The sequence below is a fragment of the Filicampus tigris genome, chromosome 1 (assembly GCF_054856515.1).
Source record: "Filicampus tigris isolate MCC_2025a chromosome 1, RoL_Ftig_1.0, whole genome shotgun sequence".
Classification (NCBI taxonomy): Eukaryota; Metazoa; Chordata; class Actinopteri; order Syngnathiformes; family Syngnathidae; genus Filicampus; species Filicampus tigris.
Genome location: NC_141217.1, coordinates 34412134 through 34439553, shown reverse-complemented (window position 1 = coordinate 34439553; position 27420 = coordinate 34412134). Strand labels below are relative to the sequence as shown.

General features: G+C 41.2%; 1 protein-coding gene across 2 annotated transcripts; it reads right to left on the bottom strand.

Annotated features, from left to right (window-relative positions):
• Positions 1-87: 87 nt before the first annotated feature.
• On the bottom strand, positions 88-27420 carry LOC147153750 (interphotoreceptor matrix proteoglycan 2-like). 2 transcript variants are annotated; one of them, XM_086035761.1, is made up of 23 exons: positions 27318-27420; positions 24327-24559; positions 24088-24255; positions 23308-23474; positions 22569-22597; positions 21009-21041; positions 20529-20584; positions 14239-14372; positions 13015-14142; positions 12789-12941; positions 12583-12641; positions 12471-12491; positions 12113-12366; positions 11940-12001; positions 11642-11867; positions 9918-11473; positions 9622-9841; positions 7669-7879; positions 6043-6231; positions 3999-4194; positions 2961-3040; positions 2397-2449; positions 88-2259 (listed from the first exon to the last, which is right to left on the bottom strand). In XM_086035761.1, the coding sequence occupies exons 2-22, from the start codon at positions 24403-24405 to the stop codon at positions 2416-2418; spliced, it is 5055 nt and encodes a 1684-aa protein (XP_085891887.1). In that variant the 5' UTR covers positions 24406-24559; positions 27318-27420; the 3' UTR covers positions 88-2259; positions 2397-2415. The 2 variants fall into 2 exon arrangements, with proteins under 2 accessions (XP_085891887.1, XP_085891877.1); XM_086035751.1 differs by lacking the exon at positions 21009-21041 and having other exon boundaries at positions 13015-14372.

Below are 27420 nucleotides of genomic sequence, written 5' to 3'. Positions count from 1 at the left end.
CCAAATCTTCATTGGGTCATTCCAGGAATGTTCATCAGGCACATTTTCACTTTGTGTGCATGTAAAAATGTCAATGAGGAGACGGAGTAAAAAATATTCTCATTTTATTTTCAGTCATGTTGGTCTGTGATTTACCAATAGAAAACACGATACAAAACACGAGACAAACTTCGGCAAAAGCAGCTTGTTTGCTTCTTGTCCAACACACAGACATCTAGACATACAGACCCACAAAGTGACAAAAAGTCAATAGAGGGAGACAAAATCAAAATGGAGCTGTGCAACGTTTGCCTTGACGAACCCTTGCACCAGAAAAATGATGCGACAAGGTTTGATGTGGCCATTTCAAAGCTCGACTTCAGACTAAGTAGGAACAGAATTTCAGAAACTTTTAACACGCTAAAAAGATTCTAATGTGACACAGACCCCCCCCCCCCAAAAAAAAATAAGCAGCATAATTTGCCATCTTGAGAAACGTGGGTCAGTATCTTAAGCTTTTTTGCTAAATTACCATGAAAGTATAGAAATATATAAAATAGACACGTTTGCAATGTTGCATGTTATTAGTAAGCGCGACACCGGGTTATCGTTTTTTTAAAAAAAAAATGCAAATGTATTGTCAGACTACTTTTAATCTACGACTGCTGTAAACATGCAGGGTGCATGGTTGCACTTTGCAGGCGGCTGAACAGATCGAGACAAGAGGAACGAGTTAACTGATCCAGGTTGAAACGCTTAAGTTGTTTGTTTCTCGGGCCCCGGGCTGCGTCACGTCCGCGAGCTAACAGAGCAACCAAGGCACTGAGGAGGCGTAACACCGGCCCAAAGAACAAACCCAAGAAAACGGAAGGAAAGGTTCCTGGAAAGAGGACAATATCACTACATTTCCTGTGCAAGCAGTGCTCAGAGAAATCCTTGACAGTGGAAGCAACACAGACATGACAGCAGCAAAAAAATATTTGGGGCCTGATTTACTAAAGATTTGCACCGATCTGCTAACCGGGCGCACACAGGATTGCGTCTGCCAAACATGCAAAATTGCTCCAGTTGTTCATTTTGCACACTCCAGAAAGAGTAGATGCAAATTTATTGAGCAAAGACAATGTGATTTCTCAAAACGTTAGACCAATTGTGATGTCTGACTTGAGGTCTTTGAAAGGCAAGCGCAACCGGCACCGTCGCGCTTAATTAACCACGATACGGAGGCGCAGGCGAAATGAGAGGTGACGGGGAGAACGGATCTTTTTGCGCTCGTGTAAACATTTTTGAAATGCCAGAAACAAAAACTATCGGGCTTTATCGTTTATACAGCAATACAGTCTTGGAGCTTCCGGATGATTGAAGGAGCCAGGCACAAGAAGGAGTCCTGCCATGTCACCAATTACAAAACTGTATTCAATTCTGTCTGCATTTCCTTATCTGTGGATCGTTCCAGCACTGTGTAGCAATTGGTGCTGGCCTCTATGAAAGAGTTGTTTTCCTGGTGTACTGTCCAAATGCTACGCAGGATGGCGAGATGCATCCAATCGCCATGCACTCGGGGCGACTTTATCCGAGAAAAAAAAAAAAAAAAAAAAAAAGGCTTTTATTCACTTGCGAGCTTCACCAAAATTATTGGAGTGATCGTTTCTGCGATTAAGTCATGTTTGATTCTCTTCCACTAACGCTCCCATTACGATCACTTCAAATTTAATTTTGGGCTTGCGGTGCTCTCTCAAATTTTCCATGGTGAAAACCGTCATAGTTACATAAAGTGCAAAAACCCTCTTTTAAAATATAGCAATTTTAAAATTAATGTCTCCACAGCTTTTATGCCTGTTGCCAACACAGCTCAATTTTTTAGTCAGTGAACATGGAAATTAGTGCTCGCTATTTGTGATTTTAGTGAATCAGGCCCTTGAAGTGAAGCGAGAAGCAGACGGAGATCATGATGGAATACGTTTTTCAGAAAAACGGATACGAGCAGATAATGACAACCAAAGGACCAGACACGACCGTGAAAAGGGTCAAAGGTCAAAAGTTGCCTTGCAAAAAAAAAAAAAAAAAAAACTCTCAACACCTCCCTGTCCAATCAGGAGCTACGACCGCCCAAGTCACCACTTTCACAGTCGCAGGCAAAGGCAGCTGTCTGTGTAGAAAGATGCTATTAACCTAAGTAGAACGTCACTCTACTTCAGTGAGAGATTTGAACATTCTAGAATGCAAAAATAAAATGAATCAGGTTCAGTGGCGACCGGTACAAGGAGAACTGGGGCCACCCTGAAAAGTACAAAAATAATATTAGGGAACACAGTGATATTGTAGATTTAGAAAAAATACAGTTGTGTAAAGTAATGTGAAAAAAATGGAAGTAGCTTGAATATAAAGTTAAAAAGATGAACAGCGTGACTGAGTACCTCTTAAGCTTGCAACTCATTAGGTGGTGGAGCTGCCCCGTCGTTCCAGGTATCTGATTAGTGAAAAAAAACAAAAAAAACAATGACGTTTAGCTTGGCTACATTTGAAAAAAAAAGAGCAAAATGTCACAACAATGACAATGTGGACAATGGCATAAAAGTTTTAGATGAACATTCAAAACCAAAGTTCATTTGGAATTAGTATTTCATGCTTGAGTTAGTGAATACTAGAGAATGGGAAATACTACTTTCGTCAAACTTTTGACAGGTGTGACATCACACCGGAAGTCCCGCCTTAACCATGCCCCTTTTATGACGCCATACCCGCTTTAGGCCGCGCCCCTCGACCGTGTCATTTTGTAGTCCGCAAAATGACGTCACTTCCTGGTTAATTTGGGACTACAGAATGATATTGTCAGGGGGCGTGGCCTAAAGCGGATATGGTGTCGTAAAAGGGGCGTGGTTAAGACGGGACTTCCTGTGACGTCACACCTGTCAGTATTGTCTATTTTCTAATACTGACATTTCATTAGCAGCATTTCATACTGTTGTGGAATCACTCACACTTGTGTCTGTCGCACAAAGTCTGCAAAATGTTGATCCCTGGCACACAGCTCGATGATCCTTAGACGCTCCTGGATCTCCTGCCGGAGGTCAATAGTCAGTGATACAAGTCCACTAAATGTATCAACACGATGGCTGGATTTTTACTGCAAGGTTCAAGTGGCACAATTCAGATTTTTGCTCCCCAAGTGGCACATTTGGAATATGGCGTAAAGGGAAACAAAATGTATGGAATTGGATCAGTTCAGAGTTCTTCAAATATGGATTAAAATCCAGTACAGCAGTGTTTCTCAACCTTTTTTGAGCCAAGGCACATCTTTTGCATGAGAAAAAAAATCATGGCACACCACTTTGCAAAATGATTCACTAAAAGTGAAAAAAAATATCTCTATATTTTTTCAAAAAACTCAATAACGATAATTTGACGATATTCTACAAAAAAATATTTTCCAATCTGCACTTGCTTCACAGACCAATTGAGGATAGACCGCTTTTGAGAACAACATCTCTTTTAAATTGCGAAATACAGCTCCTGCAAAACATGATGATATTCTATGACAATATTTAACAATAAAGAACAAAAAATGATGTATAGACTTACATTGATTTTTGGGAATATTTAACTTTAAATGTCTCTGCTGTTATTCCATAATGATGTGACATTTTGAGCTGCAGTAAGTACTGGTGTACCACTGTCAACTACTAGAGGAATCAGAATGAGAAAAAGGTGTTAACTACAGCAATCAGATTGAGAAAAATGAATGGAATGAATTTACTTGCAATTTGGGGGTCTGCGTCTATAGATTGTTTCTTATGTTCCGTTAGCATAAAAACAATCTCACCGCATATGTGTCACTTGAAGTATAGATGTAAATTGGATACAGGCATTAAATTGCAATCAGGCTCTTGGACCTGCAGTGCAAATCCAGCCTACAAGTCATCTGAGGTGACCGTGTCAGTCAAAGAGAACATGATATGAGGCACACGAAATGCAAAGCATCACAACCACATGAAGATCAAACCACAAAGGTGTCGCACCTCTTTGGTGAGCGCCATGTTCTGGTAGATGTGTCGGACCTCCTCGCTACTGAGCTCATTGGACGTGGCGGCGGGGCTGCTGTACTGGGGACGGTCATCGTCATAGCGTCGATAATACTGGGTGGTGACTGGGTCACTCTCAAACATGGGGTTAAATTTAGTGGCACGTTCCAGAGTTGGCACGCTGTCACCTCGTCTGCAACGCAGAATATTAGTCACTCGCACAAAGTTTGGACTTTCACTAATTGCTTTAACTGGCATCATAAAACCTACTAAAGTGTAAACCAGTGTTAGTAACATATTTTACATTAGAAAAATCTCATGGCACAACACCAAACAAAGATGTCAACATTAGATGAATTTTTCACTATTTTCTACTAACAAAAATACCACTTTACAATATTGTGTTTTATAAAAACATCCAGTAATAAGATAATTAAAGTAAGGAATTAATTTTTGACATTTTTTTGCTACAATTCAATGGACATTGTGTTGCACCTTCGACTGTGTGCGCCATCCTGGAGGCAGTATAAAAAAGATATATCGACGTGCACGTAAGCAATTCGCCGGTGCGCATGGTGACTGGAAATAATATTTATAGATAATATATAAAGAATATTGCACTCCAGTTCAAATCTGTCACTGTGCTTTTGTGCACTAGAATACGTCAGGCCAGCCTCAATTTGAAGTCAAGTCAGCCACCACAATTGCTTCAGTGGGCCAACTTCAAAATAATACCTAAGTCAGGCATTGATATCCATGTTGTATTACTTGTTTCGCTTTTATTTTTAAATTGATTCTCGCGGCGCGTTGCATGTTAGCCTCTGAACAACCGTTGCGGCGGCTGACTTGACTAGGCTTAACTCACCGCTAAGGGCTACATTCGCCATGAGATGGTGGCCAAACGCATTGCAGGAGGGCCACCGGCAAGACGGTTCATCAATATGTCCTCACGCGAAAGCACTCGTATCTCAAAGCAACACTGACTGAAATGATGATCTCTTAATGCACAAATTTACTTAGTGTGAAATCCGGGCCTGAGCACAAACTATTCTCCGGGGGCGGCCATTTTGTCTTCTGTCGACTGAAAATGACATCACAACGACCAATCACGGCTCAGATTCAGAAAACAGGTCAGCCGTGATTGGTCGTTGTGAGCAGTTGTGATGTCTTTTTCAGTCGACAGAAGACAAAATGGCCGCCCCAAGAGATAGCTAAAAACGAGTGCATTTTGCTGCTTAACTTATATTCCGCAAACGCTAAATTAATCAGAATGCCGTGTTTCAACTAGTGGGCCTGCTGGGAACATATTCTTGAAAAAAATGTGTTTTGGGTTGACTTCCGTTTTAAGTTAAAGTAAAAAAGTACAGGCTCTGAAATGTACTTTGTGAGTAAAAGTAAAAATGTCAGGCTATTAAATTTGAAAGGTCGTCACATAACACACCATCAGGTTTTTATTAATGAACTGCTGTTTCATTCAAACAGTATAAAACTAACGTCATTAACCCGGGCCAAGCTAATGAAAGGGTAATCATTTAGCTTTACGTTGATATGTTTTCTCAGATAAGGCCATGGCTTGGTATAAGCCAGCTGCTGATTCGCTGGCGCTGGCTCCTTTTGAGTCGAGCCCATATTGTTGACAGTTTCAACATCGACACACTCCATGTCGCTGATTGTTTTACTTCATCTCACCTTCCAATTAAATTATCTTCTCTAGCGGCTAGCATAGCATGTTCTCGGGTGATGTCATAGCTTGAGATGAAGTCCGGCACCGGGTGTAACCCTTCATATGATTGTCAGAGCCACGAACATAGGTCTCATTTATTTTTTAATCGGCATGCATCATGTAAAACAAAAGTAACGACGCTGTTTTGAAAATGTAACGAGTAAAAACTACAGATAATGGTGATAAAATGTAATGGATAAAAATCAAAAGTATTCTAAAAAATAAATCCCCCTTGAATTACAAAGTACTGGGAAAAAAATACTCAAGTACAGTAACGAAGTATTTGTACTTCCTTACTTCCCATCTCTGCTTACTAACCTCAGCGGATCCTCCATGTCCTCGGTGTCATACTGCTCACGCAGGGTCCTGGCCAGAAAGAAGATGATTCCTGCCGCCACCGCAAGGAAACCCGCCACTGAGGCAATGGCAATGCCGACCACCAGTGGCTCGGAGACGTACTCTTCACAGTGTTCGCCGCGGTACCACCAGTTCTCTCCTACACGACACCTGCAGTTGTTCAACAAAATATTTGCAGCAACCGTCCATCACATACCTTTAGATTAGTAATTCACATTGTTTTCTACTTAACTGAGCATTACGCTTGTATAACAGCTGAGAATGATACTACTCGGTGGACAACCAGAGTAAGTTCAGTGCTTAAGAAGTGTTTACTGTTTTATGAAATCTGAAAAGTTGAAGTGATGAAACCACAAATTTGTTTGCAATATTGACTTGCTGACTTATGTTTACGCCACAATTATTTGGTAGAATTTTGTCAAGTTGTTGTGGTGAACGCTTAAAAGACTGCAAGTCAAAGTGTTTAGGCAAGCAAGGCAAGGCAAGGCAGCTTTATTTACAGTATATACCGCATTTCACACACAAAGTAACGCATAGTGCTTTGCGTTATCAAAAGTACAACATTTAAAAACCAACGAACTAAAGGCTTTTTTTAAAGTACAGAAATAAAAGGTATCTTACTAAAATGACTAAAAGAAAGGACAGTGCAAGAAAAACGTTTTTAAAAAATAATTTTGAAAATGTACGAAGTTAACCATTTTAATTGAAGTAGATTAAAAAATGTCTTTCATGTTAATTCATGGTTCATTTGCCTCTATTTTAGCATGAGCCTAACCTATAAGGCCAAAACAAGGATCTGATTTTTTGTTTTTGTTTTTTGTAATGTAGAATAATTTCTTACCTGTATTTTTTATACATGGGAAGAGGACATTAAAAAAAGAATCACATATTAATTTATTAAATCACAATCACAATATTGAGGGGGGAAAAAAATCCCAATTAGATTATTTTTCAAAATCGTTCAGCTGTAATATCCAGTCTTTATATTATAACGGTAATAATGGTCAGTTTTGACGGAATTAATCTAACAGTATGTTTATTATTGAGTGTTGTTTTGGTCTTGATACAGTAAATGCTTGAATAAGTAATAAAGAAGGGAGTGAGTCATATACAGTATGTCTCACATGCCCTCTCCAGATTAAACATGCATGTGCAACATACAGTTAGGATTCTAAAAAGATCATTTCATATTTTTGATACTACATTTAACGCCTACATGTGGACTACCGGGTGTTTTACTGTTTTTAACTCATTCATTGACAGACATTTTCAGAGACCCTTTTCTACTCTAACATTTGAAAAAAAATAAAATAAAAAAAAAAAATATATATATATATATATATATATATATATATATATATATATATATATATATATATATATATGTATAATAATTGTTCCAGATAAGGTGCGGTAATATGAAAATAAATCATCATCGAACAGACGAAAATTAATTTACTGTGTTGTAACAGAGGTCATGTTTCCTCCACTTTTGCTGCTGAATATGTTCATAGGCAACTTTTGTTCCAAAAAGAAACACTATCTGTAAATAATCTCTAATTGGCTTTTGCATAAAAGTAGTCTGACCTGCAGATGGCGCCCTTGCCAGCAATGATGTCACATTTGCCATCATTGAGGCAGAAGTCTTCCTGCACATCGCAGATGCTCTGACAAGGAAGGCCGTCCACACTCAGATATCCAGCGTCGCAAACACACTCGGCCTCGCCGGACCACCGATTGACCATACATTGTGAGAAGGAGTTACATGCCTGGAACTTACAGGGGTCCGCGTTGTCACCTAGACAGGATAATGAAATGATTCTCATTCTCATTAACAACTTCTAACTATCATGTTGAGCTCCTGTCACTCCTTCTTAAAAAAAGTACATACTGTACAGTATATTTCAACATATATATATCTTCCTCATTAAATTCCTTGTATTGTGTTAAAACAGTTCTGTTTCCAGCAGAATCTTCATTTCGACTTGACAACACATGTGGCAAAAGTACTCGCAACATGTACAGTACAGATATGTGTATAGAAAAAAAAATGGGTATAGTTGACGTGACCTACGGAGTTAACTCCTTTAATTTAAGGTAGAGTAAAAAAAAAAAAGACTTTGAAGTGTACCAAAGTCCAAAAAGATTTTTTTCCTGTCAATTTTTTTTGATAACTTGGAGAAGTAAAACATCTCCGCACCCTTTTATTAACTTGCATAATGCTCATACTGAGAAGAAGACAATCTCAGGCTATGCGAACATATCATGTTCCTATAGCTTTGCTATCATTTTAAGCTGATTAACAAAAATGCTAATTTAGCTAATGACAACACATCACTAAGTGGGAACATTTTTGAACACTAAAGTTGGTGTTTTTAGACTATTGCAAGACAAAACATTTGCTCCGAATCATTCCTGGAGCTGACAATATCAAATAATAATTGTAAATAAGGATATGATGGGGAAGTTCTTGCTTCTCCGAATCTGTTGCAATTGTCGTTAATGCTCCCTGGTTCATGTACCTCAATGTAGCTGCTAGGTTTCCCACATTTTAAGTCTCCCAAGATCTGAATGATCTACTAATCATCTAATTTAAGTGTCCTAACTTCTTTTTTATGCAGATCTACAGAGGTCAAAACAGTAACAAGACTATTTCAACAGAGTAAGGAGTTTTTCAAAACTAGGCAGAAGTAAGAATGAAAAGAGATCATAAAAACTAAATACTCCAGTAAAGTACATTTATACAACATTTATATAAGTGCAATGTAACAAAGTATATCCTTAAATATCTTTTTAACGGATCGGACGATGATTTGAAGATGGCAGTAACGGAGTGAACTGTGCAGATAGAGGTCACAAAGATGGCCGCTGACCAGTGTGACTCTGTTCCGCTCACGTTCCGCCCAGACAGATTAACTCGGCTGTATGCGACCTGACTGCAGCGATTGCGTGTCAAGAGTCTTTGCACGCAGTGACCCAATGCAGACTGGAGTCCTGCTCAGTATTAATGTTAAATCGTTTTCCAAGTGGAAGTAACGGTAGTATGGGAATAAGCAAAACATGAATGATCAAGCTTATAGTGCATTTCAGCTTTGGGATCTAAAGTGGAAGTCAACGCAAACATATTTTTTTCAAGAATATGATCTATGCAAGCCCACTAGTTGAAGCAGGGCATTCTGATAAATATTGCGTTTGTGGAATAAGTGTTAATCCACTCATTTTTAGCTATCTGTGGGGGCGGCCATTTTGTTTTCTGACGACTGAAAATGACATCACAACTGCTCACAACGACCAATCACGGCTCAGCTTCAGGAAACAGGTCAGCCGTGATTGGTCATTGTGAGCAGTTGTGATGTCATTTTCAGTCGACAGAAGACAAAATGGCCGCCCCCGGAGATGGCTAAAAACGAGTGCATTTTGCTGCTTAATTTATATTACACAAACATACAATAATGACTTATTTAAGCATTATAACTTATATCCATAGATACAAAATTGTGTGCAGATTCAAACAAGTCAGCAAGACGCACTTTGTCTTACCTGATTCAACATCCAAAGAGTACTTATCAATGGCCAGGTTCATAGTCTGGTAGGCAGTGTTGGCAAAGTCCTCAAGGATGAGGAAAACAACATTGGCGACACCTCTAGAAACTGGTTTGCCAAATCTCATGCGACTATTGACCACAATACTGCCATTTCTGAAGTTGAGGATCTCTAAGTTCTGGAAGTTGTTCAGGTTGGACTGCAAGTATGGAACTAGCTGAAATAAACACAAAGTGGAACATAAAATGTTATTCTAGTGTCAGGTTTTTCCTCCATATTGGATCAGTTCTCACCAGTTGTAGAAACCGTTGCTCCAGTGCTTTGTATTCAGGTGAACTCTTGTTGAAAAGGTCCATAGAGAATGCCATGTTGGTCACCCGGAGTCTGAAGAACACTGTCAGAGCTTGGATTGGCCTGGTCGGCAATGCAACAGCATCCAGCTCGGAGCCCTGCGCCCCACTGGAATAGCCGCTGCTGTCACCTTCTGTTACCATATTACCATAGTGGAACATGTCAAGGCTGACATCGATGCCTGTCACACCGGAGGGGTTGTGCTTGATAGTTGGGATTTCCGTTGCTTCTGTGCTGTTAGTGTTTTCCGGAAGCATCAAAGTTTCCGTTTTAAGGACTTCCAAGTTTGTTCCCAAATCTTCATCTGGTTTTTTTCTGTTGACTCCTGAAGACACTGTGCTGAATAGACCATGATCTTCGTGATTGGAGTGCTCAGGATTAAGTGAGTCGTCATCTTCGGGCCCTGAATCTGACACTCTAGTGAATGGTGAATCCTTCTCAGGAGAGAGGGCAATGGGGTGGGAGTCCGAACTAACAGGAGATAAAGTGATAACAGGAGCAGTAGCAGGAGATGTTGTGACAACTAAGACTTCATCTACGGCCAGGTCTTCTTCGAGGGTAAGGACCGTTGGCGTTGGTTGAGAAAACAGGATAAGTTGCTCCTCTAACACTTCAGGCTCATCATGGTGGGTTTCTGGAAGTGGCAAACTGGGTTCTTCAGGTAAGATTTCCTCACGAGGCGCCTGAGGAGGTACAGCCTCCAAGTGTGATTCTTCTACTGTAATTGTCAGAGATTCTTCAACTATTGGCCCTTGTGTCATCTCGTCAGGTTTTTGAGTCACAATCACTGCTGCAGCATCAGTGTCTTGCTGCACAACAGAAATTTTGGTGGTTTCACTTGTCACTGCCACTTCTGGTGCAAAACCTGGCTGCACATGAGACCAGGTCTGCAGATGAGGTGCCCCCGTAAATGCCACCAAATTGTGTTGATCCTGCGTCACCTGAGACTCTTCATAGAGGCCAGATGCTTCCACTGTTTGCATCGACAACTCTACTGTCAAGGTGCCTTTGGGTGAAAATACTGGTGGATCAGTGGTTGAGAGCCGTGGGTGCGTGCTGATGTGTGGTGTAAATAAAACCTGATCTAAGAACGGGTTCTCCATGTCTCCACCTGGCATAGAGTCCTCAAATGTAGGAAGTGTGTGTAAAAGTGTAGAAGGAGTCGACTTGAAACCCATTACGCCATCCTGTTTGCTGGTTAGTGGCTGACCAATAGCTTCAACCACGTCTTGGATTGCATCATCCTCATCTGTCTCTTCCAGATCCGGGGGCGGTAGGACCTCCAGATGGCTTTCACCATAAAAGCTTGATTCCAGGTCCCAAGATTGAAGAACTCCTTCCTGCCCATCTCCTGAGAAACCAGAGCCTGATCCAAAGTCCACTGTGACCTCAAGGCCTTTCTGAGGAGGTAGAGCATTGGAAGCTTCATGGTTCCCTTGGAAGGGCTTGTTTCCAGCGTTGCTCACTAGATACCCCTCTTTTGCAATATTTTCATCAGCTGTCAATCACAGAAACGCATGGAGGCAACATTAAAACGCATGTGTAACAATGGATAGAACAGAACTAGTTTTGATATTGGTTGGAAATGATGAAAAAAAAAAATATACCATTGGAGAATAGCATAAATAAGTCAGTAAACGTGTTTGGATCCTTTACTTTAACTCACAGTCTTGTGTGTTTGGCAGTAGAGTTGGTATCCTCTCCGGGGTCGGTGGAAATGTTGTACTTTCATCAACCGCGAGGACGTCATTTTCGCTCACCGCTTCAGTGTTTATGTCTTTCCACAAGTTAAATGAGTCAAAAAGGAAGTCATCCTTCTTCAGAAAAACATCACTGTTCTCCATCTCTTGACTTGGTGCATCGGGTGGTCTCTCTGCAGCAAGGACGTTATCCTGTTCAGATGATTATCACATATTAATCAGCAGGAACGAAGATGGATTTTTGTGACTTTGGTGGCAAGTCACCATATTCTCGTAGATGTCGGCTGGTCGACTTGTCGGGCTCCCTGGAGGTAACAAATTCTCAGCTGTAGGACACAGATGATACATTTCAACACCTTGTAAGTCTGAAGTTGATTAACATGAGTGGCAACTCCTCTCATTCTGAAAAGATCAAATCAAATTCTGTAAGCACTCACCATTCTCTAGCAGCAGTGGGTCGGAGTGGGTCCCCAGACTGCTGTTGGTCAGGAAGTTGTCTTTGCGAAGAGCTTCCGTAATGTAGTTGCGAAAGTCTGTGATGGTGTAAACGACGGTCGGCTCCTCGGCAGCAGCAGGGTAGTTCTTCTCTACCAGGTTGTTCTGCAGCGTGATGAAATCCATCGTGGCATTGGAGATGCCGTCACTATTCACCGCCAAAGTGATGGCATAGTGGACATGAACCACCAGACCCCTAAAAAGACAAAAACGAACCAGAGACATATTGATTGCCCACTCTCTTATCTCTGTGCTTCTTGCACATGCAGAAGTTATAACTCTTAAAGGATGTAGCCTTACCGTTCCAGGTCCTTTTGAGGTCTGACAACAGAGAAAAGAACACAGAAAAATTGGGGAAAAAAGTTCTCAACACAAGTCTGATGGCAATGACTTCAGGATAACAGATCTGTACCTGAATTCGATGACAAAGACATTCTGGAAGCCTGGCAGTTTCTCGAAGGCGTCTCTGACCTGGGCGCAAAACACAGTAAGCAAAGATTGTGCTGATTACTTGTTTATAAAGAACTTATTGAAGAAAAAAACGGTGTCCCATTGAACATGTTAAGACCGTTCAAAAAAATTTAACTCAAAGCTCAACTTGGTCGCGCATGAGCGTACCCTGCGTGTAAAGTGTCGAACTAGTTGCTGGTATTGGACACTACTCGGGTCTCTCAGAGCACCGTTGTAGGATTCTTCTCTCAGTGTGATGCTCAGCTCCACCATCTGGTCCTTCAGAGGCCTCAGGACGTTGTTGTCGATTTCATTATGAAGCTGAATGTGTAATAACATGGAAAACCTTTAATGAAGTTGAAAAAAAATGGCATTACCGATGTGTATGACTCACCGAGTTTTCCTGCTCCTCAAAGGGGAAATTTAGCAAGTTGTCATCAGCCTTCAATGGGCTCTCTGTGGAATCTGGGAAGTTGCCATTGTTGTATTCCACAATATATGTTGTGGTGGCTGGCACGTAGCTGCTCGGTGTGGCCTTAACCTTGGCATCACTCTCTACAGTGGCTTCAACAACTGTTTCATGGAACGGTGCCTCTGTATGTATTCGTTCTTCTGCTGCTGCATCAGTAAAGATGAGCTGGACTGTGTCAGGGGAAACCTCTGCGGGACGTGCCTGGATACTTTCTGGGGGGTCATCACCCTCAGAGGACACCACAGGGCCAAGATCTTTACCCGCAAGCTCTCCCGCAACTTCATGATGTATTTCTATTTTTCCTGCATTATCAACTTCAAGTGTAGAACTCTGTGTGGTCATTTCTGATGGACGTCCCACCTCAGAGTCTTCCTGAAGTTCTTCTATAACTTCCAGCACCTCCGATTCAGTCCCTGGCAGTAATTTCTCCGAACTCTCCAGATAAATAACTGGACTTGCATCATCATCAGGCTCAGCATGTGACTCGCCAGTGTTGGCTTGGATTACTTTTATCGGAGCTTCAGGTTCAGAACTTTTTGATGTGGATTCTTCGGGTAAGTGTGTCACGTCACCCTTTCCCTCCAAAATTTCCCCCCCAGCTTTAGGTGTCTTTGCCGTAAATGTTAGATGGGTACTATGTGTGTCAGGTGCTTCGGGTCCAATTTCCATTCCCATTGAGTTTACTCCTGAAGGGTCAGTTTCCTCTCCGAGCTTCATATCATCTGAGAGTTGTTCTTCTCCCACAGTTTCTGTGACAATCTCTGCCTCTGCAGGCATACTGGGTGCTTCAACTGGATTTTCATCTGGTTCTTCTGAGGCTTCAATAGGTCCTTCCTCTCGTGCCTCATCAACTAATTTGACACACTCTTTTGTAGCCATGGGCTCTTCCTTATTTGTGGCATCGTCGCCAACTTCAATTGGATCTTCCATAGAATTCATTTTCTCTTTTTCCAATGTCGTTCCTCCAGTCACCATGTCTGGTTGAAATGTATCTGGAAATCCTTCCCTGGTTAAAGCGGTGACCCCTGCACGACTATCCTCTTGTGGGACCTGGGCAGTCGGCTTAGAGATTAGCTTTACAATAGCATCAGGAGGAACCTTAGTGTTCTTGTCGGAGTGACTGGCGATGTTGGAACCACAGCCTACCGAGTCGTCTGGCGCGGCAGCAACAACAGTGTCATAGGTCAACTCCACAGGAGTCTTTGTTAATTCTCCCTCAAGGACTTCTTCATGTGCAGAGGGTGATTGTGTCCAAGTTTGGGCCTCTTGACCAGGGGTTTCTTCAACAGCAACATTCCAAGAAAAAAATAGATGAAATACATTCTTTAAATGGATTAATCATATGGAATAAAGCCACGTACGGTAAACCTGATTGGTTCTTCATGCACAAATATAACAGTGATGTCATACTGTAGTTTGTATCTGACAACGATGTTCTGAGCGTCTGAACTCCAGACTGCCCCTAGACTAATTTTTACCAAACCCAGACTTCACAGGTCATCAAAGCCCTGTGGTTGTGATGACCCTGGTACTCGTCCAGCACTAAGCTCGGGAACACTTCAGCTACTGGTTCGCCATTGACCAGGCTGTGGCCTGTAAATAGGCTTAATGAGCTATTCTGGGCACAGGGTGCATGTGTTCTGGCACCCACTGCTTGCTCTTGCTTGTAGGGTGTAAGCGGACTGACGATAGCTGACCGATGTCAAACCTGCGTGCACATTTTTACACAACACGGTCCCTACATCTCATTATGGGTGTACTTTCATTTTGTGACTTTCAGCAACCTCCCTTTGTCAGCTTTGGTAATCAAGTTTTAATGTTGGGTCACTGTGCATTACCACTGCAAATGAAGACATTGTGAGATTTGACTCCTTTCTGTGACTTCCAGTTGACAAACATCTTTGGAATGATTTTCTTTTACATTTAACTTAAATGTTTACTATTGTGTGGATGGCACCCAGCAATATATCTCCACCATACGTCTTCCACTTTTCTCCCTTATTGAGTGCCTCACTCCAACTTAACCAAACAGTGACAAAACAGAAATGTTCCTTATTTTAACCAAGCCTAGCAAACAGGAAACATTTCACAATTGATAGCTCAATATCCCCCTCCTCTCAGGTTAATAATCTGTCTTGAGATGTTTTAGCCCATTAGGCCCACATGCACCCTTTTCTTTCCCAGCTTCTCAAGAAAAAAAACAACTGCAAAATAATTGTAGGATTTTCTATGAAACAATCATCTATTTGAGGACTTTCAGTCAGGAATTCAAATGTTTATAGTACTGAGAAAGCACTAGTGAAAGTTACTAATCTTGGCGTGAAAGGAACTGTCTTTAATTGGTTTAAATCCTACTTGTCAGATCGCTTACAGTTTGTTAATATCGGTACTGAACGGTTGGTCGGTTACTGTTAGCACTCTGAAATCACTAGCTAGCCCCTCTTCTATTGGATGCGCCTTCTGATATCACCACAATGCTGCTTTCGAGTTGAATATTTTATAACTCGAGGCGCATTGCAGCAAGCTTTCACCGTGTGTGTTGCATTGAGATGCAGTTTTCCCTCACAGCACATTCACAATGAATAGCTTGGTCTACGGTACACTGCACATTACTAAGTGCAGTGCGAAAAGACCTTTATGGAGATGAAATGCAATTTTATTTATCAATAAAACATGAAAAAAACCAATCAGTCATCAGAATTTAAGGCTTGCCTTGAAGAAACAATGAATTGGATGACAAAACTGAAATTATGTCTAAAATGTCTGATTTTGCAGGCAAATCCCCTAAAACTCGCCATAAAAGTTGCCATCTTTTTTTCTCAAAACCTAATTTGTTTTCAATTAAGCACATTTTTCCTACAAATTTTAAGTGGATTTTTGCAAAAGATGTTTGAAAAAGCAACAGATATTTGCAAATGTGTATATTGTTTATTGAAAAAGGATATTTAGCACACATCTCATCTCAGCATCTGGAGTTGAATCAAACATGACAGCAAGAGTCTTTTTCTCCATGTGGCTCCTCAGTGCTCCTTCTTTTTCTTCTTTCAGGTAGACCGCAGCTTTTTTTTTTTTAAGCAGATTGATAACCCAGAATGGCTCCTCCATTGATGACTTTCTCTCTCGGGGATCGTCTCATAGCTGGGTGGTCACAAACAGACAGTGGGATGTTGATAGCTTCACAGATCTGAAAAGAAAGTGAAAACTTTCAGCACTCTTGGACTTTTTTCCCTAACTTCGTGTCTTGATAAAATGTAATATCACATCATCAGCCTGCACTGTAAAATACCTACACGAGGGCAATATATCAAATTTTCAAATTAATTTGTGAATTTTGTTAGGACTGGAGCATGTGAAAACATGTCAAAGTACATTTACAATCATTTTTAGTGTCATAATAATACACAAGTAACATTTTGTACACAAGTGATAGTGATACTTTTTCAGTTTAGAATTTTGCACATTTTTCAAATTTGTCCGATGATTAAACTTCAACTAATACATTTAAAGACAGGTTTAATGATTGATTTACATCAGTGTATTGCCCAACTCTCGGCTTAACACATGTTATTCACATACATTTTTTTACGTAACTAAGTTAAAGTTTCTCACCTTAATTCGTTCTGTGCTCCAGAATGACCTTGCTTCCGTCGCCTCCGTGAGTATTTGTAGAGAGTGCATGTTTCTTTCAAAACTTTTCACGTGTAATTGAACGACACAGTCGTGAAGAGCTTGCCGATGGATGACTTTCTTTTATAATCTATTATTACACTGCATTTAGAACAAAATAGTTTACCCCTGCTTTCGTGCAGGAGGTCCGGATATTGGTTTGCACGGTCCTATGCCGTGTTTTTAGTTGGCAAATGCTTCGCATTTTCTCTGCTCCACATCTCTCTGCCGTCAGCGTTTTCCATCGTCGGAAATAGGATTCAACGTAGGGATTTTCTTCTTCGTGAATTCAGCTACCGATACTATTTCCAGTAGGGTGCCCGCGGAGACATTTCAGGCAAAATAACCCACAAACCTACGTGAAATGTTCATTTTTAAAACGTAGCTGTTGCAGTACAATTACGGGAAAGTGCGATTCGTGGGATTTTCTTGATTTTGCGTTAATAGTTGCGATCGCAACTTCTCTGGAGGGACTAAATAATAATAATGTTACCTAAACTCTTTGGCACCCAGGGGCTTAGAGGCGAAGTCTCCAATACTGTATCTGCTCTAGATCGTTTTGATCTTCCCCCTCTAGCAGACCCTTTGATCAGAATTTGTGATTCAGCTTCCACATACAAGTGTTAAAGGACAACATCTTTTTCACATGTGAAACATTTTTCAAAATCTTGTTTCTACCTGATGCTGAAAAACTTGTGCTTGCTTGTAACCTCTAGCCTGGATTATTGTAACTCTCTCTTGGCAAACTGCTCCATCAAGTCGCTAAAGACTCTCCAGCTGGTTCTAAATGTTGTGGCATTTACTGACTTAAACAAGGAGAAGAAGTGTTATTTCCACAGGGCTTCCCTCACTACACCGACACCCTGTAAAATTTAGAATTTAACTTCAAATTCACTTCATCGTAAATCACTAAACTGGTGCCTTATGAACCTACAAGCGCAATGGTTCTCGAGAAGGCCGTGGGCCGTCCGTGGGTCGGCCTTCTTTTATGTATTCAAACTTCCCCAATTCAGAGCCAGTAGCACTTAAAAACATTCTGACAGTTGAGGAGAACAATTCAAAGAGTTATGTTAAAAAAGAGACCAAAACTATGCCGATACCCCAAATGGTTCAAGTGCAGCATCAAATTGTTTTGGTGCACCTTTGGTTCAGGTAAAACTGCCAGGTGGAATGGCAAATAGAAAGCCAATTAAGATCCAGTCATTTTTTTAAATGAAATATTTGTCCATGTTGCACGCAAGAAATGCTGCGCACATGCAGGGTTGTCAGATTTACTGTACGTGCACGTCACAATCATATCAGAGCTTTTAATAAGCCCAAAGCTAAGGTCGGGAGAAGTAATTGGTTTAGTATGTCTGTTTTATTTGTGCGCCGGTCCCCATATGTCACATTAAATGATAGAACAATGAATCATTACAAATTATCTTGTGAACCCCGAGCTAGAGCTTGCAGACCAACAGGGGCCCAGTTTGAGAACCGCTGCACTAGGGTGCTACGCTCCCGAAATTCACGTTGACACCGATTCCCCAAATCTGTGAAAAACGGACAGGTGGCAGAACCTTCGATTATCAGGCTCCTCTTCTGTTGACCCATCTATCGTTTGTCTAGGAGGCAGATGCTCTCTCATCATTTTAAATGCAGACTAAACTATTCCTCTTTCTTCTCAGGGCTGACTCAGGTTTGTCCTGGGTCAACCCTGACGTAAGCTGCCATAGGCCTAGACTGCCGAGGGGGGGGGGGATCTTACGATACACGCAGCCCGTCTCTCCATCTACAGCTGTTTGCATTCATACTCTATGCCTAAATGTACGTCATGCAATCGTTCTTTTCTATTTTCTATTCTCCGTCCTCCGGGGGTGCAGCCAATAACAGAAACACCATTATCTTATTATTTTAGCACTAGTAACACTGCGAGCAGTTGTTATTAAACTGTCCCCGCACCACCCTAGCAAAGCAATTATTTTTACATGCACCATTTTCTTTATCCGTTTTTTCCTCTCACTTCCCTCTCCTCTTTATCAACATCTCAACCCAACCGGTAGGCGGACAGATGTGGCATACCGATTCTCGGTTTTCTTCGACATTTCCACCCTAAAGGGAGTTTTGCCATTGAGGTTTGGTTGGTTTTTTTCTTTAATGGTCGATGAGTGCGGTTGTAGACCCACTCCACATGTAAAGCGCCTTGAGAAAACCTTTGTTAAAAATTGGCACAATGAAGATCAAACTAATTTGATTTATCTTTGTTTATCTATCTGCGGGCAAAACAATGAAATGCTCTGCCACTTCTTCTTGTTCATTTTGTTGGTGGTGTGCCCTGAGATTTATTCTAATGTAAAATGTGTGTAAAATGTCTTGGCTCAATGAAGGGTGGGAAACACTTCTCAACGACAACTTTTCATTTCAGACGCATATTAATAATCCCATCCATCCATTATCGATACCGCTTATCCTCACAAGGGTCGCGGGGCGTGCTGGAGCCCATCCCAGCTGTCTTCGGGCAGTAGGCGGGGGACACCCCCAATTGGTTGCCATCCCCATCCATCACACTGACGACTAGAATCCTCGAATACTCGAGATCCCTCATAATTCCCGGCAAAAATTGCAGCTCTTGCAGAACTCTGCATTCGCTAGGTCACCCTGGTCCAGCAGCAGTTCCACTGCCACCACTTACCATCTGACCTTCGCAATACTTTTTTTTCTCATATGTATCATAACACTCAAAACATATTAGTTCAGACAAAAAAAGCTTACTCCGACTAACTCACCCGACCATCAATCCATCGATTTTCTACTGCTTATCCTGTTCAGGGTCACGGGTGAGCCGGAGCCTATCCCAGCTTAATTTGGCCAAGAAATGGAGTACACACTGGACTGGTTGGCACATGAACACATAATTGCACATGAAGACAGACAACCATTCACAATTTTGTTTTTGGAACACCCTTCCAATTGGCCTCATCTGTTTTGTTTATTGCCTATATCTTTTCCAAGTTTGATTCATTTGTTTATTGATTTTTGAATGTCATTTCATATTAATATATTCGGGTGGCACGGTGGACGACTGGTTAGCACGTCCGCCTCACAGTACAGGGGCTCAGGGTTAGATTCCGGCCTTCCTATGTTTAGTTTGCATGTTCTCCCCGTGCCTGCGTGGGTTTTCTCCGGGTACTCCGGTTTCCTCCCACATTGCCAAAACATGCATGGTAGGTCAATTGAACACTCTAAATTGACCCTAGGTGTGATTGTGAGTGTGACTGGTTGTTTGTCTACGTGTGCCCTGCCATTGGCTGGCAACCAATTCAGGCTGTACCCCGCCTACTGCCCGTAGAGAGCTGGGCTAGGCTCCAGCACGCCCGCGGCCCTCGTGAGGATGAGCGGCTTGTATAATGGATGGATTATTGTTTCTTTAATCATTTATACTTCACATGGTGTCCTTCACTGCCCAGAAAGGCTTCTATAAATAGATGTATAATCTATAGTATGATTATTATCATTGTGGACAATGTTAATACTATCAACAACCATTGTTTGATTATTAACAATCATGAGCACATTAGCAATGGTTCTAGTAGATGCTCACATTTCCTACTACTACTACTACTACTACTACTACTACTATTACTACTAGTAATAATAATAATAATAATAAATAATAATAATAATAATATTAATAATAATAATAATAAATGTACTCATATGGAAGGAGTGCTGCTTGAATTCACTAACGTCTACATCAAACGTGATGGTTCAAGTGTTAGGTAACATTTTACCTGGCCGGGCGCTGGTCAGAAGTTCTCCAACTGGAATGCCCGACAAAGTTTCAGAACTACAGGACACAAACACAATGTAAAATAGGAGAACACCAAAAGTTTTTGTTACATGTAATCTTTTTACACATCAACGTATGCCAAGCGACCAAGCACAATAGGAGCGTCACATAAATGTGCATGCGAAGCAACCAAATGCAGCGGGAATTGATTTAGAATGAAATAGCAGCCAGACATTTTTTGCAGTGGATATCTACGGCATTGCACATTTTGGCGGCAAAATTCACCTTCCGTATTACAGGTTATTAAACATATCAGCGTGACACTAAAGTAAATCGGTTTAATATCGAAAGTAGTTTCCTGTGGTTCGCAGCTAGTCCTGTCATAGCATCACAGCTTGTATCTGAGATCTTCTCTTGAAAAATTAAAACCAAGAAAAGGTACAGCCTGCCGTCTGTTAGTGATTGATACATGGAGGCCTACCTGCATAGAGGTGGGCCCGAGCTGATGGGAACACTGCAGCAGGTGAGGAACAAACAACACACGTTTTGTCAACGAGACATCAACGTTTGTGACGTGTGTGTGAGGTTCGTATCTAAACGTAGGATCTAAACTTTTGGGGTGCTGACCGCCCAAATAGAATATTAAGCAGGGAGCCAATAGTTAATAAGTCTTATAATAATAATAATAAATGTACTCATTTATGGAATAATTATAAAATACAACTGAAAAGTTGTGAATCATTCTCAGTATTTAAAAAGAAGTTTAAAAATATAGTATTACAAAAATATAGAAATCAAGGTTTATGAATATGATTATCTATACAAGTGTATAATAGGGGCATGTCTGTTTATATTTATACTTTTGTTTTTTTGTTTCTATTTATAGCGTTTACTTTGTATATATGTAAAGTAAGCGTTTTTAGTTTAGTTTTTATATGGGTTATGCTCAGGTATATTTGTGTATGCATATATGAATAATCCACCTTAGTATTATTAGAGCATGATTTCCAATATTTTATAGTGAACAAGGGGTAGGACTCGACAATTTTTTTACTTCTTCCTACTCCCCTTGAACATATAAACTTTACTGAATTAAGATGAGTACTGACCCTTTATTTTGATTTTTTGTTTTGGTTTATTGTTTCCTTCGTGTTTTTCATGTTGTTTATATGTTCAATAAATCAATCAATCAATCAATCAATCAATCAAGTCTTTAGCTGAAATTATTTTGAAAGAGTAAGTCAAGTCAAAAATGTTCTTTACAATAATATGTTCTATGTGGCCCCACTTGTTTAAACAATATATTGTGATTAATATTGCATTGATGGAATATGAATTAAGCAGCAAAAGCATTTTTTTTTTGTCCATCTCGCATCCCTGACATTTGGCCACTTGCTTTCGATTACATCACAATTGCTCACGGCCCAGCTTGTGGACGTAACATGACCAAAACCAGAAAACACCTGAACCATGATTGGTTGTCACCTGAGCACAACCACAATCTTGCGTTCTTCACAAAAAGAACCAACAAACATGATACCTCAAATTTGCATTCTGCCCCACCAAATATGTCTTGTTACATGAGCACTAATTCGAGCCACAGAGCAGCAGGTGGCCAATAATGCATTCTAGCATGTGTAGTATCATCGCTGCATGTTATAAGCTAAAATATATATTAGTATCTCACAAAAAAAAGTACGGTACTCTCCTATATGTATATTATATGTTTTCATGGAACAACAGTGAAGATGTGACACTTTGCTAAACTGTAAAGTAGTCAGTGCTGGAAAAGAATGGCTGAATAAAAATATTGACACTTTTGGGCCCAATTTTGACATTTTCGCCTAGGGGTGTACTCACTTTTGTTGCCAGCCATTTAGGCAATAAAAGCTGCGGGTTGAGTTATTTTGAGGGAGAAATAATAATTGACGATAATAAACAGTGGCGCATTGTAATTACTGTCAACACCCTCCCAAGTGTCAAAATATGCCCATCGCTCAGCGATAATGTGAAATTTTGTTGCGAGCAAGGTGAGACTGACCTGCTTATAGGCGCAGACAAGCCAACTCTCTGAAAGAAACATTGAAAGAAGCTCGTTAAACTTGTAATGCTGCAACATTATTTGGATCAAACCTCAATGTAAAAATGGGGCGTGACATTTACTCGGAAAAAAAATAGGACTTTTTTTCACCCAGCAATTCTGAAGTAAATTTTACAAGAGTTTTGGGGTACATTTGAATAGTTATTAAATTTTTTTTTAGAAAGGGCCACTCCGGGGTTGATGCAAGGTCAGGCAGTTTTATTTCGACAGCACATTTCATACACGAGGCAACTCAACGTGGATTAGGATCAAACCCACAACCTCCAGGTTGGGAGAAAGCCACCTGCGCTATGCCTCTACAAATGCCTATTAGTATATTGCTGGTGTCAGGTGGAATCCTCATACCTCCAGAGAACATTTTGGTCTCCTTTTGGAGACACCAGAAATATACTAACACACAGTAGGCGCAGCATGGCTCAGGTGTCGAGTGGCCATCTGCCAACTGGGAGGATGCGGGTTTCGATCCTTAATCACATTGAGTTAACTTGTGTATGAAATATGCTATGTGAAAAAAACTGTCTTCCCTTGACTAACTTTTTTCAATTTAATAAACTAGTCAAATTTAGTCTTCTTGCAAAATGTACTTAAAATTTCAGAGTTAAAAAAGCTTTCCTAGGTTTTTACAAGGAAAAATCACTCCCCTTTTTTTTTTTTTTTACAGTGCATAATAGATACTCACGCTCCTAATGAGGCTGAGGTGTTCCTCCGATTGACTGAAGAACCTGCCAATCTCCTTGATGCTGATGGAGCCATCCATGCAACGGCCCACCCAGTCCCGGTACTGGTCACGTTCTGGCAGCTGGTCCCAAAATATCTTGAAGGCCTCCCAGACCGTCTCCTGGCACACTGGAACACAACAGAAGCGCTAGACGAGGGCTCGCCAACATGGTGCCCACGAGGGCCAGGTCAGCCACACGGTACCACATGAGTAGCCCGCAGGCCTGTTCTAAAAATAGCTCCTTGCCAGCGACCGGGAATTGTTATTTTGTAGAAATTTTGGAGGGTTATCATTTGAAAATGTAAACACTGTAGCAACTTTTTCAGATAAATTGCTACACGTCGATATTGATCTGATTGTACCTTGTTAAATCATTGTTGGTAATTATTGTGAAAAAAATGAACACGATGAGTGTCTTCACAGAGATGAATAGGTTTAATTATTATGATTAAATCACAAATTGGTTATTTCAGAAGTCTATATGAAACTGGTGCATTAATCCGCACCCAAGAAGTAGCTCTCAGTTTCACAAAGGTTAGCGTAGCGTACGGAAATCAAAATTCTGTGACCCACGTATTAGACTCTTTGTGGCTTTGTGTGACATCTGACCTCTCAACCATTAGTTTGCCTTTAATGATGCCAGATGTAGATTTTAAGCTGGCAAGCGTGTTAAGACAAGAGCATTGTGCATTTGAAGCACAAATGCAGGTACAAAATGGGCACTGGCGCAATCTGACAAACCTCTGAGGTGAAAGTAGTTGAGGTGGTTGGAGATAGCTTGGTCTAATGTCTCCTGACTACAAAGTTTCACTCCGCTGGGAAACAGAAGGTTCCTTTTCCTGCGAGTCATGGATCCATGTTGCCTTAACAGGAGCTGCAGGTCCTCAGACGAATCCTCTGTCTCGTCACCTGAGGATGGTGAGGAGGCACGGTGTGACTACAACAGGGGAGTGACAAGCCTTCCACCGCGAGAAACTGACCTGTGTCCATGACAACGCAGCCGGACAGAAGCAGCAGCCCTAACGTCCACAGCCACAACCCGCGATGCTTTCCCGCCATGTCGAAATCCAACGCCGCAGCTCACGTCCTCAGCTCATGTGTAACGTCCCTCACACTTGTCCAGACGCCGTTTGGTGACGCGGTGGAGGGACGAAGCTCGCCGGGTGGCCTCGTCTCAGGTGAGCAGATGGAAGCTCTAATCCTATTTGTTAAGCTGTTGGGGTGGATGAGCGTTAGCGGGCAGACGTTATTTACTTGACCCGGCTTCCTCAATTTGTTTCTCGTGTCAAATAACCCAGTAGTCAAATGCCTCCCGAGGCCGTCTTGTCTTTACTTTAATTACAGTTGTACTCAAAATATTAATAAATTGTCAATGTCAACTAATATTAACGATGGCCATTATTTTTTGCACTGCAGGTGATGTAAAAAGTCTACACACCCCTGATCAAATGCCAACTTTTGTGATATAAAAAAGAGATCGAGATAAATCATTTAAAAAAAAAAAAAAAGTTTCCAGCATTAATGTGGCCTATGGCCTGCACAACTGAATTGAAAAGAGGGGTAATAAAAGTTAACTCAGGTTGCACTAGTGTGCACACCCTTTTATAACTGGGATGCAGCTGTGTTCAGAATTAACACATTCACATTCAGTCACAGCGGCACGGTGGTCGACTGGTTTGCACGTCCGCCTCACAGTTCAGAGGTCGTGGGTTCGATCCCGGCTCCGGCCTCCCTGTGTGGCGTTTGCATGTTCTCCCCGTGCCTGAGTGGGTTTTCTCCGGGTACCCACCACATTCCAAAAACATGCATGGTAAGTTGATTGGACACTCTAAATTGCCCCTATGAGTGATTGTGAGTGCAGTTGTTTGTTTGTTTCTGTGTGCCCTGCGATTGGCTGGCAACCAATTCAGGGTGTCCCCCGAAGACAGCTGGGATAGGCTCCAGTACGCCCCACGACCTTGTGAGGATAAGTGGGATGGATGGACATTCAGTCACATTCAAACTTGTATTAAATGAGATTTAGGACTCACCTCCTACCTCCATTCAAAGTGCCTCTAATCAATCCTATTTCAATTTCAGGTGTTCTAGTAGGCTTTTTTTCTAGCAGAAATCTGGAGAATTTTGTGTGAACACCTACTGGTGTTTGTGTTATTGTACTGTTCATAATTTCATCGAACTTGACTAAGACCCCAGTTGAACAAAAGCTGCTCCAAAGCATGCTGCTGCCACCAACATGCGTCGCTGTAGGTTTGGTGTTCTTTTGGCGACTATCTGTGTTGTGTTTACGACAAACAATACCTTTTAGAATTATGGCCAAAAAGTTTAACCTTGGTTTCATCAGGCCATATAAAATTCGGATTCATGATTTGGAGCTGTATTTCTTCAACTGGACATGGGGTCGTAGACAAGGCGGAGGGAATTATGGACAGTTTTAAAGAGCAGTCTGTGTTAGTAAAAAAACCTTCAGGATTGTGACAGGAAGCAAAAACTAATGTCAGGAAAAGCCTACTAGAACAAGATCTCATGTGTATTTAGGGTTAATCGGAGGCACTAAGTGGTGACAAGTGTGTATGTAACATGAGTTTGAATTTAATTGGTTAAATCTAAACAGCCACATGCCAATTAAGAGGGTGTGCACACATTTGCAACCATAATACTTCAGTATTACATGCACCGTTTTCCTCATCCCTTTTTTCCTCAAAGGATTTCAAAAGACAATTTAGTTGTATACGTTATAAGTCATATTAAATGGTGAATGTTTTGGAATAATTTATTTTGGTCTAATTTTCTTTTATATTACAAAAGAACAAGAGTGTATAGACTTTTTATATCCACTTTATTGATAAATAAATGCTGGGGCGGCATGGCTCAGTGGTAGGGTAGTCGTTTCCCAACCCAGAGGTTGTGGGATCGATCCCTCATTTTTCAAAGGGGCCGCATGAGAAACTGGAACGCTTGCTGAGGGCCAAGCCAACATGCTGACCTCAACTTTGTCTATATAATTTTCAAAAAATGTAGATGAATTTGAAGCGGTCATTAAAATTCCATCTTTACAATTAGAAAATCATAACAATCATGGCTCGGATTCATAAAACAGGTCAGCCGTGATTGGACGTTGTGAGCAGTTGTGATGTCATTTTCAGTCGACAAAAGACAAAATGGCCGCCCCCAGAGATGGCTAAAACGAGTCCATTTTGCTGCTTAATTTATATTCCGCAAACGCAAAATTAATCAGAATGCCGTGTTTCAACTAGTGGGCCTGCTGGGAACATATTCTTGAAAAAATTACGTTTGGGTTGACTTCTGCTTTAAAGCCGTTCTGGTTTCCCACTATTCCCTTCCTGTCAAATTAGCATCACGTTAAACTCAGAGAGGGAACATGAATGTGATTCCAGCTTCCCCAACACCTCCACCATCCCTTTGTCAACAAGAGCGGACATCTTTTATTGGATAATCAGCTTATTAGACACCAGGGGACAAACTCAAGCCCTGCAGTACACTTGTCTAAAGATCACGGCACAAAATACTCAACGTCACCCCCACGACGCTTGTTTTACTTTGAAGTCGAATGGACGTAGCTGATCAGGATCAGTATCTTAAGGACAAAGATTATTTTTGGAGTCTGGGATACAAATCCGTTAATCTTCCCTTCCCATTGGGCAGATTAGCCAAGGCTACGATGGCATGAGTACCATGCGGGATCCAGTTAGGACCAGGACCAAAGAGGGCCAGACTGGGGGGGAAAAAAAAAAAAGTCTGAAGTGATTTAGCAGACATCAGACGTCGTGTTTGAGAGCAGCACCAAAGGGTGAAATTCACCAAAATACGAACATTTATTTGGAAAGATTGCACAGCAGATCAACACGACGACAAGTTAAAAGTTGACCTGAAAATGATCTCGTTGGAAGACAAACAAAAACAAAAAGGATTTTGTCTAGCTTTAAAAAAAAAAAAAAAAGAAATCAACCTACTGCTGTGCGATCCCGCTAATGAGCTGTAAGCTGATTGATCGTCGACAGGCTCTCTCTCTTGTACCTGACCTTTCACCCCATCTGACATACCAAGAAGACACTG

Coding starts and splice junctions, on each gene's coding strand:
- LOC147153750 (XM_086035751.1), bottom strand. CDS start 24,405: ATGGCGGGAAAGCATCGCGGGTTGTGGCTGTGGACGTTAGGGCTGCTG. Junction 20,585..22,568: donor TTGTCTGCGCCTATAAGCAG/GTCAGTCTCACC, acceptor TGTGTCCTGTAG/TTCTGAAACTTTGTCGGGCA. Junction 12,642..12,788: donor TTCGACACTTTACACGCAGG/GTACGCTCATGC, acceptor TTTTGCGCCCAG/GTCAGAGACGCCTTCGAGAA.